General features: G+C 44.8%; 1 protein-coding gene across 2 annotated transcripts in view; it reads right to left on the reverse strand.

The window, feature by feature from the left end:
• kcnq3 (potassium voltage-gated channel, KQT-like subfamily, member 3) overlaps nucleotides 1–16,024 on the reverse strand; it is a 77,857-nt gene that overhangs the window by 7,784 nt on the left and 54,049 nt on the right. For both annotated transcript variants that reach the window (XM_037082977.1, XM_037082979.1), the window contains 13 exons: nucleotides 11,973–12,063; nucleotides 10,942–11,068; nucleotides 10,426–10,598; nucleotides 9,839–10,012; nucleotides 8,187–8,297; nucleotides 7,396–7,491; nucleotides 7,198–7,292; nucleotides 6,948–6,974; nucleotides 2,225–2,424; nucleotides 1,997–2,102; nucleotides 602–733; nucleotides 416–511; nucleotides 85–169 (listed from right to left, as the gene is read on the reverse strand). In XM_037082977.1, coding sequence (XP_036938872.1) covers nucleotides 85–169; nucleotides 416–511; nucleotides 602–733; nucleotides 1,997–2,102; nucleotides 2,225–2,424; nucleotides 6,948–6,974; nucleotides 7,198–7,292; nucleotides 7,396–7,491; nucleotides 8,187–8,297; nucleotides 9,839–10,012; nucleotides 10,426–10,598; nucleotides 10,942–11,068; nucleotides 11,973–12,063 — 1,513 coding nt within the window. The remainder of the gene's footprint in view (nucleotides 1–84; nucleotides 170–415; nucleotides 512–601; nucleotides 734–1,996; nucleotides 2,103–2,224; nucleotides 2,425–6,947; nucleotides 6,975–7,197; nucleotides 7,293–7,395; nucleotides 7,492–8,186; nucleotides 8,298–9,838; nucleotides 10,013–10,425; nucleotides 10,599–10,941; nucleotides 11,069–11,972; nucleotides 12,064–16,024) is intronic.

Consider the following 16,024-nt stretch of genomic DNA (forward strand, 5'->3'; position numbering starts at 1 on the left):
ACATTGAATTGTTACACCGTTTGAATTGCTGCATCTAAAATGTTGGGTGTCACAAGGTGCCGTGAAATGAGCAAGGTGCCTCACCTGTCTCTCCACCCTGACGAATCTACCCATCATGCTTTGGTCTTCGGCATCTGGCATGGGAGCTTTGGCTATGTAGGTCTCCTGCCTGGAACAAAGGGACACTGAGTAGACGTGGACTGCACAGACCATCGTTAGAGAGTAACTCATTCAGAGGTAATTAACGCAGCTCAACACTGGAGATGATCACAACTACCAGAAGATATAATGTACAAGAAGAAGACGTAACCAGGACAAACTCATACGTGACATTATCAGACAGTCAAATACTGCAGTATAAGCTTGTATCATTGTCTGGTCTGTTCATTAGGTTTGACACACAGTGTGACAGTACCTTGGTGACTGATTGGGCGGGTAGGTGAAGGGTGTTTTCTGAGTTTTCTTCTGTTTGGGGGTTAGAGGGGGTCCAGGGGCAAGAATCATGTCGATCCTTAAGGGAAGAGAAACAGGATGAGCTTGAGGAAGTGAATATATTAACTTTACTTCATCAGACTCCCTCATCGGTCATGTAGTTGCTGACCTTGTCTGGAGGTACTTGATTCTACAGAGCATGTCCAGGTGTCCAGCAGAGTACTGCTCTATCACGTCTTTGACATCGTAAGGCCTCAGAGTTTCCTTAAACCGCTTCTTGTTCAGCAGAAACTGCATGATCCTGTAAGACAAAGAGTTCAAATTCAACAGAATACATCTGGTCAAATCTGGAAAATAATGTTAGTGTTTGGTTTGGATTTTGGTTGGTTGTCGGGATAGTTTAGTGTAGCAAGGTTATCAAAAAGTGTATCAACTGTGCATGTTCAGTGGATCGAAGGTAAACCAGAAACATCTGCAACATCTAACAGATTATCACCAAAGAAAGACAGCAAACCAACCAAAGTCCAAACCAACCAACAAGCCAACCCAGGTCCCATCCATCCATCCATCCATCCATCCATCCATCCATCCATCCATGTTAAGTGGCCCAAAACCAGGTTGGTTAGCCCAGAGGACAATCATCTTGACTGCCTGTGTCTCTGACCTTATTCTTTTGGTCATTACCCAAAACTCATGAGCACGGCCGAGGGTTGGAGCTTCAGTACGACTGGAGAACAGAGAGTGTCCCTGCTGTCCTGGCAACAATCTGCATATCAGTCTCATTCTGCATCTTACAGTAGTTCATTAACAAGACCCCAACATACAGGAATCCCTCAGCTTGGAGCAGCAACTTACTTCCAACCCTGAATGAGCAATCCGACTTCATGGCCTCATCGTGACCATTTCATGCTGAGCCGTAAAATGTATCTTTGTTAAACCAGCACCAACACTGGCCATATTTCGGATATTTGTCAAAATCCAGCATCTTTCACTTCTTTCACAGTAATCTTCGACCTTGAGGCCACCCTGCCACCCACTGAGCTCCTTCTATCGTCTCTCAGATCTCCCACTTTGAGCTGACTTGAACCCGACTCTTCCCAGAGTCGGCGGCTGCTGCACCAGCTTCAGTGTTTGGCAGAAAGTCTTGGATCCTGAAACTAAAACCCTGCAGGTCTGAGCATCCCATTCAGAGACCCATTCAGCCCCGAAATAATGGTGTGGAAGGAAGCAGCACTTTCACAGGGTTAATCACTCATCTCACCCACCCTCACGCTAGATTGAATTCCTGCATTATGTCAGCTGTGTGGCCTATAGATTTACCAGCACACTGTAAGCATGAATGACTCCAGCCCACTCTCTGCTTTCCACTGATGTAATGACTGAGGAGGCTTCCAGGCTCGTATCTGTCTTGTATTATTTGGTTGTTTTTGATATAAAAAGATTACTTCAGTGAAATTTGCTGGTAAAACCTGATAGAACTGATTAGTGAAGGTTGTGGCTTTTTTAAGGGTTTCTTGAAGAAAAGAACGTGAAAATAAAAACCATAAAGTGTAAAGTTCCTGACCTGACTGCCCTGATGACCAGCTTCAATGTGGGGATCATCTCCTCCAGAAGGATTTCTGGGGGGAAGCCCCGCTCCTCTAAGGCTGGGTCTGCCAGGGCTCCGGCATCTGACGCAGGAAAGTATGACAACACACATGTAAGAATCCTTCATTAGTAAACCAAAGACAGCTAATACGACGTGGTCCAGGCATCAAACAGAGTCTCACACCAAAGTAAACCTTGTTCCTACCTTCAGAGCTCTGTCGGAGTGTGTAGGCCTTCATGCGGAAGGCGGTGCGGAAGCGTTCCCGGTTACTGAAGCCGGCAGGTTTGGGCTCCTTGGAGGGACTTTCTTCTATGGAGTCGGCGTTACCTGTGAGCCTCTTGGTCGTCCCCACCGATGGCCGTGCATTGGGCAGACGAACGCGCTCGAGGATACTCAGTTTTTGGCTGAAATTGAAGAAAGAGAGAATAAATGCAGCGTGGAGTATGAGAACATCATGTGATATACAGTTTATACCAAGTGGTGTCTATGTCTAGGCTATGTTAAGAAATTAAGTTAGCATATCTGTGGTTTACAGAGATGTGCGTTGCCGACATTTGTCCTGGTGACTGGGATGGTATCACTGAAATCTGTTATTTTCCCCGGAAATGTAGTTTTGTTGATTTCTAAGTCAAAGATGTAGGATGAAATTGAACTGATCAGGCTTCTGAAGATCTTGTCAGGGGCGTCACTTAAAGATATATTTAGGTTTAGTTTTTAAAAGCTGACCACTGACCGCCTTTTGACCCCCAGTTTCTCTCAGGGTTGTGTATTTTGTGTACTTGTACCACCAGTGTCTCCCTGTCTGAGGCTGAACCAAATCACACCAGCATCCTCTAAAGAAATCTAGTCTCAGCAACAATTTTCCTTGAATCTGACTTTGGTCTCACAGAGGAGTTGTCATGGTCTGCTGCCTCATCGTAACAATGCTGCTCTCCTGGCAGAAGGAAGCCTCAAAGAGCTGCGAGGAGATTGGTCCCCTTTATTGTCCAATGCCTGACAATATTTGGCAGCACAAAGACAAGAGCTCCCTGCGTAAAATAAGACTCCTGTGTGCCTTGGAAGAGGCAGAGAGGCGGGGTAACCGGAGCCGACCGCAGCCCTCTGAAACGTGGAGCGTTCTCAGCGACTTTGCTCCCACAGCAGACACACAATATGAGGCTCTATGTGGCCTCGGAGCAGAATAGGGACGGCAGATTACGGCGCTGAGAGGCTGCAGAATAGGAAGCTTTAAAGGAAGAGAGAATCTCTTTCTGACTGCTGTTCAGGTGAATAAAGAGCAGAAAATTACATGTGATTATCTCGTGGCTCTCTGTAAACGAGGCAACACAACAGGAAATAACAATGCTCCTTATCTCCCACAGCTCTGCACACACACAAAGTGGTTATGACTGCACAACAGTGACGACATTAAAGGGTAATTCAACTTGATTACACCTCTTACTTTTTGGTTCTATGAAGTTGTCCGAATAAAAACAAAATTGATCTGGCACTGCCAGAGAAACACGAGACACTCAGACAATCCGACAGGTCAGAAACAAACTTCTCCAGATTATCTAAACCTCTTCATTCAGGGGTCAAACTGGAAGTGAATGTCAGTAATAATCCCTCATTGCTCTGGAGAACTGCAGTAGCTGCAGTGGGTCAAAGATGATGGAGGACTGTAACAGCAGGTTTCTGCAAACCACAGATATGTTGACATTTGTACCAAACGTGGCGTCTCACGTTCACATGAAATGCTTATTAGCTGACGTTTACATCAGAGGACGTGTTATTACAGCCAACAAGGCTGCCAAACCACTGACTGCAGTTCAGGTCACAGCAGTGGATATTTATCAGGATATGTGAAGATATTTCGTGCTTCTTCTGTCACGTCAAACGAGACCCAACATATCCAGCAGCGCTGTGGCGACCAAAACCAGCTGTTGTCATTGTCGGACCATCTCCATCCGTGATCATGGCCACCAAACCATGAGCCAATAATCCATCCTAACCTCAACCAGAGCATCAGCACAGCGACGTGACAAGACAGAAATAGAAAGTTCCAACATAAAGAAACATCCAGTTTTAACAGAAACATATCTGACATTTATTCTTGCTTCGGGTCGGTTGGAGCCACAGCTGATGCAATCTGCCTGACCGATTCCAAAACGTTTTAAAGTGTATTGCTGTTGGATGTAAAACCACAAACAGCACGTTGTCCCAAAGCTCTGTTGTCTTCATTGACTGTATACTACTAACACTATCGTTACTGCTAGCCCACTTAGCTAGCACTTCTAAAGCCTCGACAGTCAGCTACAGGTGCTCCTGTTTTTCTTCAGTGTCCCAGCCTTAAAAAAGATCCCATATTAACTGTAATTGATGTAATTTTGGTAACACTGTCCTCATGGTTTCACAGCAAAACAAGAACACCACACACACACACACACACACACACACACATATATAAACACACAAAATTGACTCTCAGATGAGGGATAATTTTCTCTCCGTGTTGTGTTGAATAGACCACACAATGCCTCTGGATAACTCTGATAAAATGTCTAATATGACTCAGTACAGTGACACACACACACACACACACACACACACACACACACACACACACACACACACAGTAAGTGGCTTATCACCCTCTTGTTGGACATGGCAGCACTGTTGTAGTTTCTGGCTGTCGTCCACCTCTTCGCTCAGAGCTACAAGATAATGTCACGCTGCTAATTTCCCAGCCGCTGATCCTACAAGGGACTTAAACGTCTCTCTACCTCTCTGTTTCTCCCTCTCTCCATCCCTCAGTGTCATTCTTTCTTTCTTTAGCCAATCTTTTCTGAGTTTTTCTTCATCCCTTCCAAGCTAAACAGTGAAGTACAATATTCAGAAACTCAGGCTCTAATTTCCTCTCTATGTTTCATCCCACCACACATTTCATTTCCTGCCTCTGAGCTGGAAGTAGAAATCTCTCATACTGAACCTGGACAGATAAAACCAAGCCTGTGCAAATACACTTTACTCATTTGGCTGAACTGACCCTTTAAATTCAGCCTGTGAAACAAACACTGTTGCCCAAGTGTGTGAGTGAACTGAGCTGCCCTCCTCTCTATCAGCCTATCAGTGCATCAGGACTCCTGTTGTTGCTGCTCAGTAGCTTTTAGCAGCAGAAACTTAATCCAGCATGTGCAACACGGCGGCTCAGAGAGGCCCGGAGGCGTCGGGGCGGAACGCTTCGATGTAATGAGGCCAGAAGAACCAAGAAGCACGACACGGAGGAGGAAGGAGACCACGCCTCGACCGGACGGGGAAGTTTGCTCCCTTTTTTATCTCAGCTTGTTGCTCGTGTTGACATCTCTGAAAGGACTGGGCGCTCCAGTGTAGAGACAGATTTACAACCAGTTGTATTTGTGTCAATGTTTTGTTGTGTAGTGATACAGAACCACACAAGACCACGTATGTTCTGTCTGTCCTTCCACTGACAGACCAACACATGCTGAGCTCACTGCAATTTAACTTTTCTAAATTCAAATTTTGACAGTTCGACTCACATGTCTCATCTCAGCCTGAAGACAACAGCAGCTGAAAGGAAATGTTTGTTTTGTCTTCAGAGTCTCTGGAGGAATAAAACACCTGCAGTCTGATCAGATTCTGTTCTGATCCGGAGACGTTTACCAACAGGAGCAGAGCTCGGAGATAAATCTTTAACTTGTGGGATTAAAAAGGTGATTTCTCTTCCCTCCTGTTGATCAGCCTGACTGCAGCAGTGATCCAGAGCGGACCTGCTGGTTCTGTTCTGCTGACTGCTGACTGGAGCTGGAGGGGAACTGGACTTTACTTCATGAATGTAACATTACAGAGAGGAGAACCAGAACCAGAACCACAGTCCGTGCTGAGTGCTGACTTCACTCAGAGGCTCAGCTGAATCCAGGCCACTGCTCGCTAGTTTACAGTGAATAAACATTAAAGTTATCTGGCTTTTTGGGGTGATTAAACACAAATGATTAAGTAAAAATCACAAGAATAACAGGAAGTAAAAAACTCACTTTGCTGATGATGAACACACGTTTAACAACTGATGTGACTCGGGCACAAATGTTCAGAGACTGTGTAATGTTTTATTTTTATTCATGCTGAGTTCAGTCGCGTTCGCAGACTTTCCTTCCTTTTTCTCTAACAGGTGACCACATTAAATGCACTGTTATTTGTAGATTTGTGGATTTCTCTGGCTTGAACAAGTTTGGAGACATTTGGAGAACGAAGCTCTGGCAGTTTTTAGACATATTTCAACTTTAGAGTTCCTCTGGGGAAGAACATTTACAGCTAACTGCCTAAAATATGTCTGCAGATGTTCAGTCATGGAGTCACATTGAGGTTAGTGGACGACAAATATGACTGTGTATTGATTACTGCGGTGGACTTATTGCCTTGTTCCAGCAGCTTCTTAAGACAAGATGAGTTTTCATTCACAAATCAAACATCCGCAGCGAGATGTTCATGACGTGTTTTGATGTAGAGACTCATTAACATCCCTCCACACGGCGAAGAGGAAGAAAATCAAGCCTCCATCTCGGGCACTAATTACTTGTTCCAAACTGTCATTCATAATTGAAACGTAACTAATGGACTCGCTAATAGGTTTCTCAGCATAAATGTCATCAAAGTAGCTGATGTGGAAGGCAGTGCTATTAAAGAGCAGGACGAGTGGGAGTTTTATATCACGAGTCACATATTTACCACAGCCGTTAGCCCAGAGATTTATTCAGCTGCTGGATTAGTATAGGAGGCTATTTAAAAGCAGATGGGGGGGGGGGGGGGGATATTATAGGAAGCCTTAATTAGTCTTTCCAGCATACGGGGCTAATTAAAGCGCTATCAGAAAGACTCACAGCTCTGTGTGATTTACAGCCTCTCTGCTGGAGATCAAGCAGCGGTGACCTACCTCGCCATGGCCTCCAGGTGCTCCTTCCTTTGGATGCAGGGAGAGAAAAGAATTACAGTGAACACACTTACAGAGAAGAGACTGAAACAAGGACTTAAAGGTCCAGTGTGCAGGACTGAGTGTGGCTCAGACTCGGTCGTTCGACACAGCCCGTCTACAGGAGATGTAATGTAAATATAATGTATTTGGTATTTTAATCCAAACCAGGATGTTCTGTTGTGCACAGTTTGTAATCAAAGATGGGACCCACCTGAAGCAGGGAAGTGAGATGACAGTTTCATAAAATCTCCACGTGGCAATGAGGTCGTCCCTGATTGGATTTGTGGAATAATATCTCCAGGCAGACTGGGAATAAACAGAGACACAGCAGCAAATCGTCATTTGGTTCGATCTACATAAAGAGCTGGTCACCTGAGAGGGATGTAGGTGCCGTCAGCTGGTGTCTCACCTGGATGAGCCCGGCGGCTGGATGTCGACGCTTCTCAAAGTGCTTCTGTCTGTGCTGCTCCTGGACCTTCAGAGCCAGACCTGAACCCAGGATGCCCTGCAGCCACAAGACCCCGTCAGTGCTTAAATACCAGCCGGGCAGGTCTCACTGCACTTTCATTTGATAAAAAAGGCTTAACTGGCGCACAATCGTCTTAAAACAAGCTTCTTGTGGTCTCATCTGTCAAAGTTCAAGGTGTCAATTCCCGCTTTTAAAGGGCAAAGACACCAACTGTGAGCTTTTAAGTGCGTCATTTGATCTTGAGAAAGCCGAGTGCCATCCAGTTCCTTTAAGTCAGAGAGAAGGTGTACATCTCTACATTTTCACACCACAACAACCTGGATGGATAAATAGCGCCTGTATTTGCTGAACTGTCTCTTTAATCCTTTAGCTCAGGTGTCACAGGAACTCAAACTTCAGACTGCACTTACACAAAACACCACAAACGTGATAATCAGATGTTACAATCATACAACAGAATCATTCCTCCAACTTTTTCCCCCCAAATTGTACAATTGTTCAGTGTTTCTAGGAAAAGACGGAATCTATAAAATTCACAGATAAGTTCAATCAGAGCAGGAAGACGATCAAAAACATAACGACTAATGTTTTAATTAAGTTTCAGAGACTATTTAATATCCTCATCAATCACATTCTGTTAGCAGATTAAGCTACAGTTATCCAGCAGCAGTTAAATATATTCTGTATTTATTATTGCTTCCACTGGCTTAAAGCAGTACAGGTGAACCCACTGCAGGCAAAGCGAAGAAGGACACTCCGATCAGAGCAAAGGTGCCGGCTAACAGTCTTCCAGCCCAAGTTTTGGGGGTTTTATCTCCGTAACCGATGGTGGTCAGCGTGATCTGCAGAAACACAAATAAAGACAAAGTTACTGTCAAGACCCAGAAAATCACTGCCACCTGTTGAGACACTGACCTCTAGTGGACGCAGTTATTATGATGAGAGCAAAGGAGGAAGTCAGGTGACAGAGTATAAAGAGTAACAATATTACAAACTGTATATCCAACTGTATTTAAACATACAACATTTCATTTCCAGCTCTCGGGGACTGTTTAGTTGTGTGTGGACGGCCGGATGGAGCTCTGGAGGAGATCCAGACCGTCTGGAGGAAGAAACATCTGGAGTCTCATCAGATTCTGATCTGATCCGTAGATGTTATCGATCCATCCATCCATCCATCCATCCATCCAGCGGTAGAAGATGGATGGATGGATGGATGGAGATGTTATCGATAGGAGGAGAGCTCAGAGATGACTTTCGTAATTTGGGTGTTTCTGGCTGGAGGGGAAATGTTCTTAACTTCATTAATGTCAGTCAGCTTGTATTAAACATACATGGCATCCATTCCACAACCTGAACCTCGTAGTGATGAAGGTCCTGCATGCTGTCACTCTCCAACAGTCGCGTCACTAAATGCTGCTTTCAAAGTCAGTGGGAGTTTCTGTCACTTGGGTTCAAGGTGCTGCAGAGTCAGATGTCTGAGTTGACGAGGGGTTTTTGAAGTGATATTTATGTGCCGAAGATATTTGTAAGGTCTTAAAGTCTCTCCACTGAAATATAAAGTAGTTTCTGCTTCACGCTGCTGCGCTCTGTGACCTCGATGCACTGAAGGGCGCCTCAGTGTTTCAGAGGGTGACAGCTCCATCTACAATATGCAGGAGGTGACGATTGAGTGTCTGGCTCGAGGACGCTTCAGCGGGGCAGATGCTCGCTGTCACAGAACTTGAACTCTGGCCTCCCAGATGAAGGAAGGTGTCCTTAATGAGGCCACGCTGCTGGAGAAACTGTGCGGTGCTTCCCGAGTAGAAGGGATTCACTGAAGCATGAAGCTCCGCCAAGACTGGACGGCTCACCAACACCTTTTATTTTGGTGTTTCAGTGTTGGATTCTCCAGCAAAATATCAGGTTGTTCAGCGTCTCTCTTTGAAGTCGGAGCCAATGAAACATGAACTAAAAGGCGCTAATTGTTTTTTGGCAGAGATCCCACGTTCGAATCGCAGCCAAATTCATATCAGTTGATCATTTGTCCAAATGTGATCTGTCTGCCAAGCTCCAACTCTGAGTCTAACTTTCAATCCCACGTCCGTTTAACACCTCGTTTATTTTCACACAGTGTTGAAGACTTTTTGATTCCAACTGAATGAATCCTGCTAATGTGGTGAAACAATTTCACTCCGCTGCAATTGTTTTTATCGTTCTTAGCGAGGAGACGGAATCAAAAAGAAAGACACTTTATTAGAAATGTATTTGTGGAATAATCTTGCTCCATTTGCAGATTTGCTCACCTAAATTAAGAAAAATGGGATGACTGTTTTAAGGACCCAACAACAGGTGAAATAAGAAGTTAAAACTGAGATATTTATACGTGACGTCGCGTACGTACCAGCCCCCACCACAGTGCGTCGGCGTAGGTGTCGAAGTCCTGCGGTTTGGGCTGAGCGGTGGGGTTTTCATGGCTGGACACGTCCATGGAGACATCGTCCTTCTCCACCAGGTAGACCAAGAAGGACGCCAGGATCAGAGACAGGAAGCCGATGTACCAGGCCGTGATCAGTTCCTGCACACACACGTGCACAGTCACACAAGATACCTCACTTCCTGTCAGCAAATACAAACTCACACCTCAACTGTTTTTAAAACACTGAGCTGCTCTCAGTGCGAACACTTCACTGACACTTCAACTCCACCCTTCACCCAGCTGCTGTCAACTGCCAGCACTTCAGCTGAAGTCAGCTCCTTTTACTTACTATATAAGCTTTTTATACATATAAGTGGCACTTCAGCTGCTTTCACAGCATTATTGTGTCTTTCCATCACATGTAGCGGCCTACATCTCCTCAGTCTGACTGGGTGTATCAGCCCAGTGCAGCAGTGACCACAGCTACCTGTTGGAAGGTGTGTCTTTCACACATGTCAGAGCTCAGCGATCAGGCTGTAAATACTCCTCCACCCGGTCGGGTTGACTCCTACCTTACTGTGTGCGTAGATGGCGGACCCCAGCAGTTTCCAGGTGCCTCCTCTTCGGTCCATGCGCAGCATCCGCAGGATCTGCAGGAAGCGCAGGCTGCGCAGGGACGTGGCCAACACATTTCCCTGGTTACGCACCGCCACCACCGGCACCGAGGCAATCAGCACGAAGATGTCTGAGACGGAGGAGAGGGAGAGAGTCACAGAAGCTTCTCTGTCGTCGAGTCTCAGCCCACACAGTTTAATAAGTCCTCTTTGTGAAGAGCTGAATACATTCTGAAGCAGTTTCTAACGAGAGCTGATCGGTCATAAAGGAAGTCTCTGAAATGATGATTGGCAGATTTAGAACACGTGAGGAGCAGCAGGAAGTTAATACAGTTCAATACGGTAAATTATACAACATAAACTGATGTTTACACTCTCAGTCAATGTTTAACGCAGGTTAATAATCCCAGATTCAGTGATACTGAGCTCTAACTGAACTGTTCTTGTTGTTAGACCATCAGTTTGTCTCTTTACCCAGAATACACAGCGGTTTGCGAGCGAACTTGAGCCTCCCCCTCCATCCTTTGTAGCGGCAGCAGCATCCTGCCGCCCAGACCCTCAGTGCAAACTCAGCTCCGAAGATGAAGATGGCGAAAGTTTCCTGTCCAGAAAGACGAGAAGTGAACGGTCAATGTTCACATCAAAATCACCGCGTGTGGAGTTTCTGCCTTTATTACATTTTACACAAATGTCATTTAAACTTTGTAGTGCAAGAAACACAAATGTTTTGTATCAGAAAACCTGGGTGCTGAAGTTAAACTAAAGCAGCCTTTGGTTCAGTCATTACAAAGTGAAACTTCACAGTCGAACATCGTTCAAACACACAGACGTTTGGTTTAATTCTGGTGGAGATCCCAAAGTTTCCACCGCTTCTGTTTCTTCTTTGTGTGAAAAACGTCACACAAAACATCTAAAATGTTCTAATTGGGTGAAATAATGAGTGTCTGAGTCTCTCACAGACTCACAGCTTCTCCCAGCAGACGTTTCAACTGTTATTTTAAGATAAATCAGGATGTTTTCTAACACTAACTGGCTTTGGTGCCTAAACGTAACCAGAGTGTAAACACAGAGCTGTGACGAGAGAGAAACAGTAAAGTTTCATAAAGTAACGTCCAGTTTTAACTCATCTGTGGTTTTATCTATTCTAGCGATTGGGTTGTTAAATTGATAAGATTTATAACTGTATATTCAAGGTTTAATAAATGAGTAAATGATCATCTTAAATCAAAGCACAGCACAGAAACATGTTCAAACCCACAGAAGTTCATTTTAAAATGGTCGTTTCAGTGAGAGAATCAGAGAAATGATGCAGCGACGTCGTCAATATTTCCACTTAATGCGGCAATAGAAACTTTTAGTGTTGGAATATTTCACTTATTTCAAGTGCAAATTTCACAGAGCTGGAACCAAAAGTTCCATCAGAAAACACCTGATTTAAAAGCAACACAAAGTGCAAGAAGTTGGTCCTGTGAGGCAACAAAACCCAGAAATCCCAGTCGTCTCACCAGAATCACCAGCCAGTGTGCAGACACCTTCTCGTGTTCCCTGAATGTCGTCAGTATGGCCAGAATCAAACAGCCCAGGACGATCAGAAACCTGCAGACACACAAAATAACACAGTTCAGTACGTACAGCAGCGTGACCAGGAAAGAGTTTGTAGGGACACAATCAGGTCATCAACACACTGAAGCTGTTTCAATGTGTCTTCTTGTCGTCTTCCAGCAGTTATCAGTGTTTTCATGTCGCCACTAGAGGGAGCTGCACCTCTTCTGCAGCTGCACCCAGTCAGGTGGAGTAAATTGTGCCTTCTCTTCTGGGAAAATCTATTTCTGAAATCACTACTACATTATGTCTCTCAGCTCAGCATAAATCAGAGTGAAAGCACTTTGTGTGACACAGCTGAATAAATCACAGACTCTCAGAGAGCCTCTCCATCGCAGCCGCTTTGTAAAACACATATTTGGGTCTTTTAAACTCTTTGCTCCGTTTACAATCAGAGGGAGTCAATCATTTATCAGCCGTACTTTATATCAGACGTCATTTATCTCATCTTTAGCAGCTGTGTTTGGCTCCATGGAGGACGGTGTATCAGAGGATCAAGTTATATATATATATATATATATATATATATATATATATATATATATATATATATATATATATATATATATAAAAAGCAGTAACTCATTTATCAGATTTCACAGTTCTGAGGCTCTGATGGTTCTGCCAGTGTGCAAGACAAGTTGGTGAAAAACTGAAGTTTGTTTCATTGTGTCGTCTGTAATTTTAAGATGTCTAAGAAAACACCTAACTTGAAGCTCAGGCAACATGTTTCATGTCTTTACTGTTCTTTTATTTCTTCTTCTCTCCATCCACGCCCTCAAACACCAGTTCAGGGTTTCACTCGTTCTATTAAAACGTCACCTTGTGTTCAGTTTGCACCGTCCACTCTGCTGTTGATGAGGAAAAACAACTGATGTTCTGTATTTTTTGACAGAAACAACAGAATTTCCCTTCAGCCTGCACAAAATGTAACTAACAAGCAGATCAATCGGCAAAACAGTGAACACAACCACTGAGAGTTACAGTCCAGAAATACAACTCATGACGTGTTTGTGGATAAATTAAAACAGAAAAAATCCAGAATAAAGTGTCCCAGTTGTGTCCACCTACATGTTGTGACATATAGAATAAACTGTTAACTGTCATTCTTCATGCACAAACCAAAATGTAACATGTGCGAGATGTCAGTCAGAAAAGAGAACTCACTGACAGGAATGTACATTTAAAAATGAAGAAGAAGAAGAAGAAGAAGAAGAAGAAGAAGAAGAAGAAGAAAAACAAGAGAAAGGAGAAGAAAACAAAGATTTAATCTGAGTAAATATAAGTTCAGGAGCGCTCAGGTAGTTGCTCACCTGGCTGTATATATTCCCACCAGCCGGTACATTCGTACAGCTGACTGATCCACTGAGGTCCTTCACACACCAACATCTATATTTATCCCTTTCAGAGCTGAATTTAATTGGACACACACATACAAATGGCTGTTTAAATTCGCCTGTACACCGGAGCGCACCCCACAGTCTGGAGTTAACCACCCTGCTGAGATATATGACGTGGAACCGCACTAAATAAACCCAACCAGCCTCAGAACCGCCCAGCAACACCGCCAATTAACATTTATCCAGCACCGCGTGTCCAACATTCTCCAGCGCCGCCTCAGTGGAGAAAGGTTATTTGATTCTGTCTCAGCTCCGCTCACTGATGTGGCTGCCGCAGCCGTCAGAGGGGACGACTCAGAACAGAGCAGTGCATGCTGGGAAACGCGGGTGTTTTATGGTGGTGAGAGGTTCTTACAAACGACGGGATGAGATCCAGAAACTGATTCTCATCCACAGAAACAACACAGGAACAATTCACAGCCACCAGACAGCCGTCCTGTTCTCCACCTGTACGCAGACGACAGTCAGGTGTGCAAGATGGATTTAATCCTGAGCTATAAGTCATGAGATGAAAAGTTAAGAAGCTGTATTACACTGTGAGCAGAGGCTACAGACATGGACTGTAGCTGTAGGTCGAGTCAAAGCAGCTTATTAGCACGTGTTCTTCATTTCTTCATTCATTTCATTTAGAGCAAGAAACATTATCACAGAAGTCTAAAAGCTACACAGAACTAGCTAATCATAACTAATTAGAATAACTCCCACTTCAGTCAACTGCGTCTTCTGTAACAGTGATACTGTCCTCAAAGAATAAAACCTTCAGCAGCTTCCCAGAAAATTTAGATTCATTCATTCATTCATTAAGAGAAAGAGCATCTCTTTCACTGTTAATATCAAATTGTCCGTTTGGTTGAGTTCATGTACTAAGTTGTATTTTTCGGATGATCACATATTTATTACGTGATGTCTGAACACCACAGCAGAGTGGAGCGCTGATCGCTCGCTCTCTGAACCTTTCCTCTACATCCTGACTCATTCATGCTCCGCTGTGTTGCCATTAGGCTCTGTTGACATCTCTGAAAAGTTTCTCCAGTGCTGTACAACCATAACAACATGAATATTTTACAGCCAAACAGTCTGGAGAGCGTTACATAATTCACCAGGAGGAAGTGATAGTTGAGAGCAGACGCCTCGGCTCTGTGCTGCGTTGTTTTACACCTCACTTCCTGTCATCTGAATCAAATCAGAGCATTTTCTCCTCAAAGTTATCCAGAGGACAGAGATGATAATCCTGCAGAGAGCAGAGCCGCTCGATGGTAACTCGATATGATCCGACAGATTCTGATCTGCTTCCCATTCAGCTTCATATGGTTGGTTCAATAAGACACACAGAGCGACGTCGATGTTCGTTAGAGCGGACGCGTCAAGAGGAGCGGGGAAGAAAATCAAACGGGCCGGACGGTATCAGAACAAACAGAAACATGACGCTCATCAGTGTGTTCTGACCTGGTAGCAACATCTGTCCTCAAGAAGAAGAAGGAGGAGGAGGAGGAGGAGGAGGAGGAGGAGGAGGTGATGGCCTCCACACGTCACAGTGTTCATCATCACGGTGCCATCAGACGCCGCCACTGTAACACTCCATTACCTGCTGTCGGCCAAATAAATGGAGCGTGGAATCCAGTCTGTGTTGTGATTGGCTATCACGGCTTCCTTTCCTTCCATTTTCCTGGCGTGAAGGTAAACGCAGACGCAGAGGGTTCAGTCTGTGGGACTGAAGCCTGGTGGAGGATTTACAGACGCTCAGTGGAAAATGATTCTCTGAGTCAGTCATGGATCACCTGTGGTCACAGTTATTTCCACTAACAAGAAGCTTTCAGTCAGAAAAATACAGAAGGAGACAAACATGCAGCGACTGTTCTTCTACCTGAAGCTTCGTTTCCACCTGCACCAGCAAACACACACTGTCGACACTGTCGGCATGTCGATGTAAATCAGCTCTCTGGTCGGGTTCAGGAAAGACTGCAGACATTTTGGTTTCACACAAGATGCGAACATCTCCTGGATGAAGTTCCTGCATTTCACCCTCCGCTCAGCACCACCTCCACCTCTCTGATGGGCTCGTACCGGCTGGATGTATGAAGTGACGGTGATATCTGACCACAGGATGAGACTCCACAATCTTCCAGAGTCGCCTGCTGCAGCTTCAGTCTGTTCATTTGTTTATCTAAACTGGCATCCAGCTCTGAGAGGATGTTCTGATGAGTTATTAAAGGTCACGTGGCAGTAATGATGACAGCAGCCCACCTGTACAGCCTCTCGCTCTCTCTCTGTCTCTCCATTAATCCACTTTATATCCCCGGGCCCAGCAGAGGCCCAGCAGAGGCTCGGCCCTGCTGGGCACCCCGGTGCTGATACCACCCCTGAGGATTCCTAACAACCAATTTGCCGGCGAGATTCAATAAAGAGAGTGCAGACGATGCAATTCTGACAGTTAATTTGCTGGGCGATATGCAAACACTGGTGGGAAAGGACAGCAGCAGCAAGCCGTTAATGACTGCAGTCGCAAGGACGAGATGAGAGGCGGCGATCTTTATTCAGCCGAGGATCTCTGAGAA

This window comes from Acanthopagrus latus, chromosome 21, assembly GCF_904848185.1.
Source record: "Acanthopagrus latus isolate v.2019 chromosome 21, fAcaLat1.1, whole genome shotgun sequence".
Lineage (NCBI taxonomy): Eukaryota > Metazoa > Chordata > Actinopteri > Spariformes > Sparidae > Acanthopagrus > Acanthopagrus latus.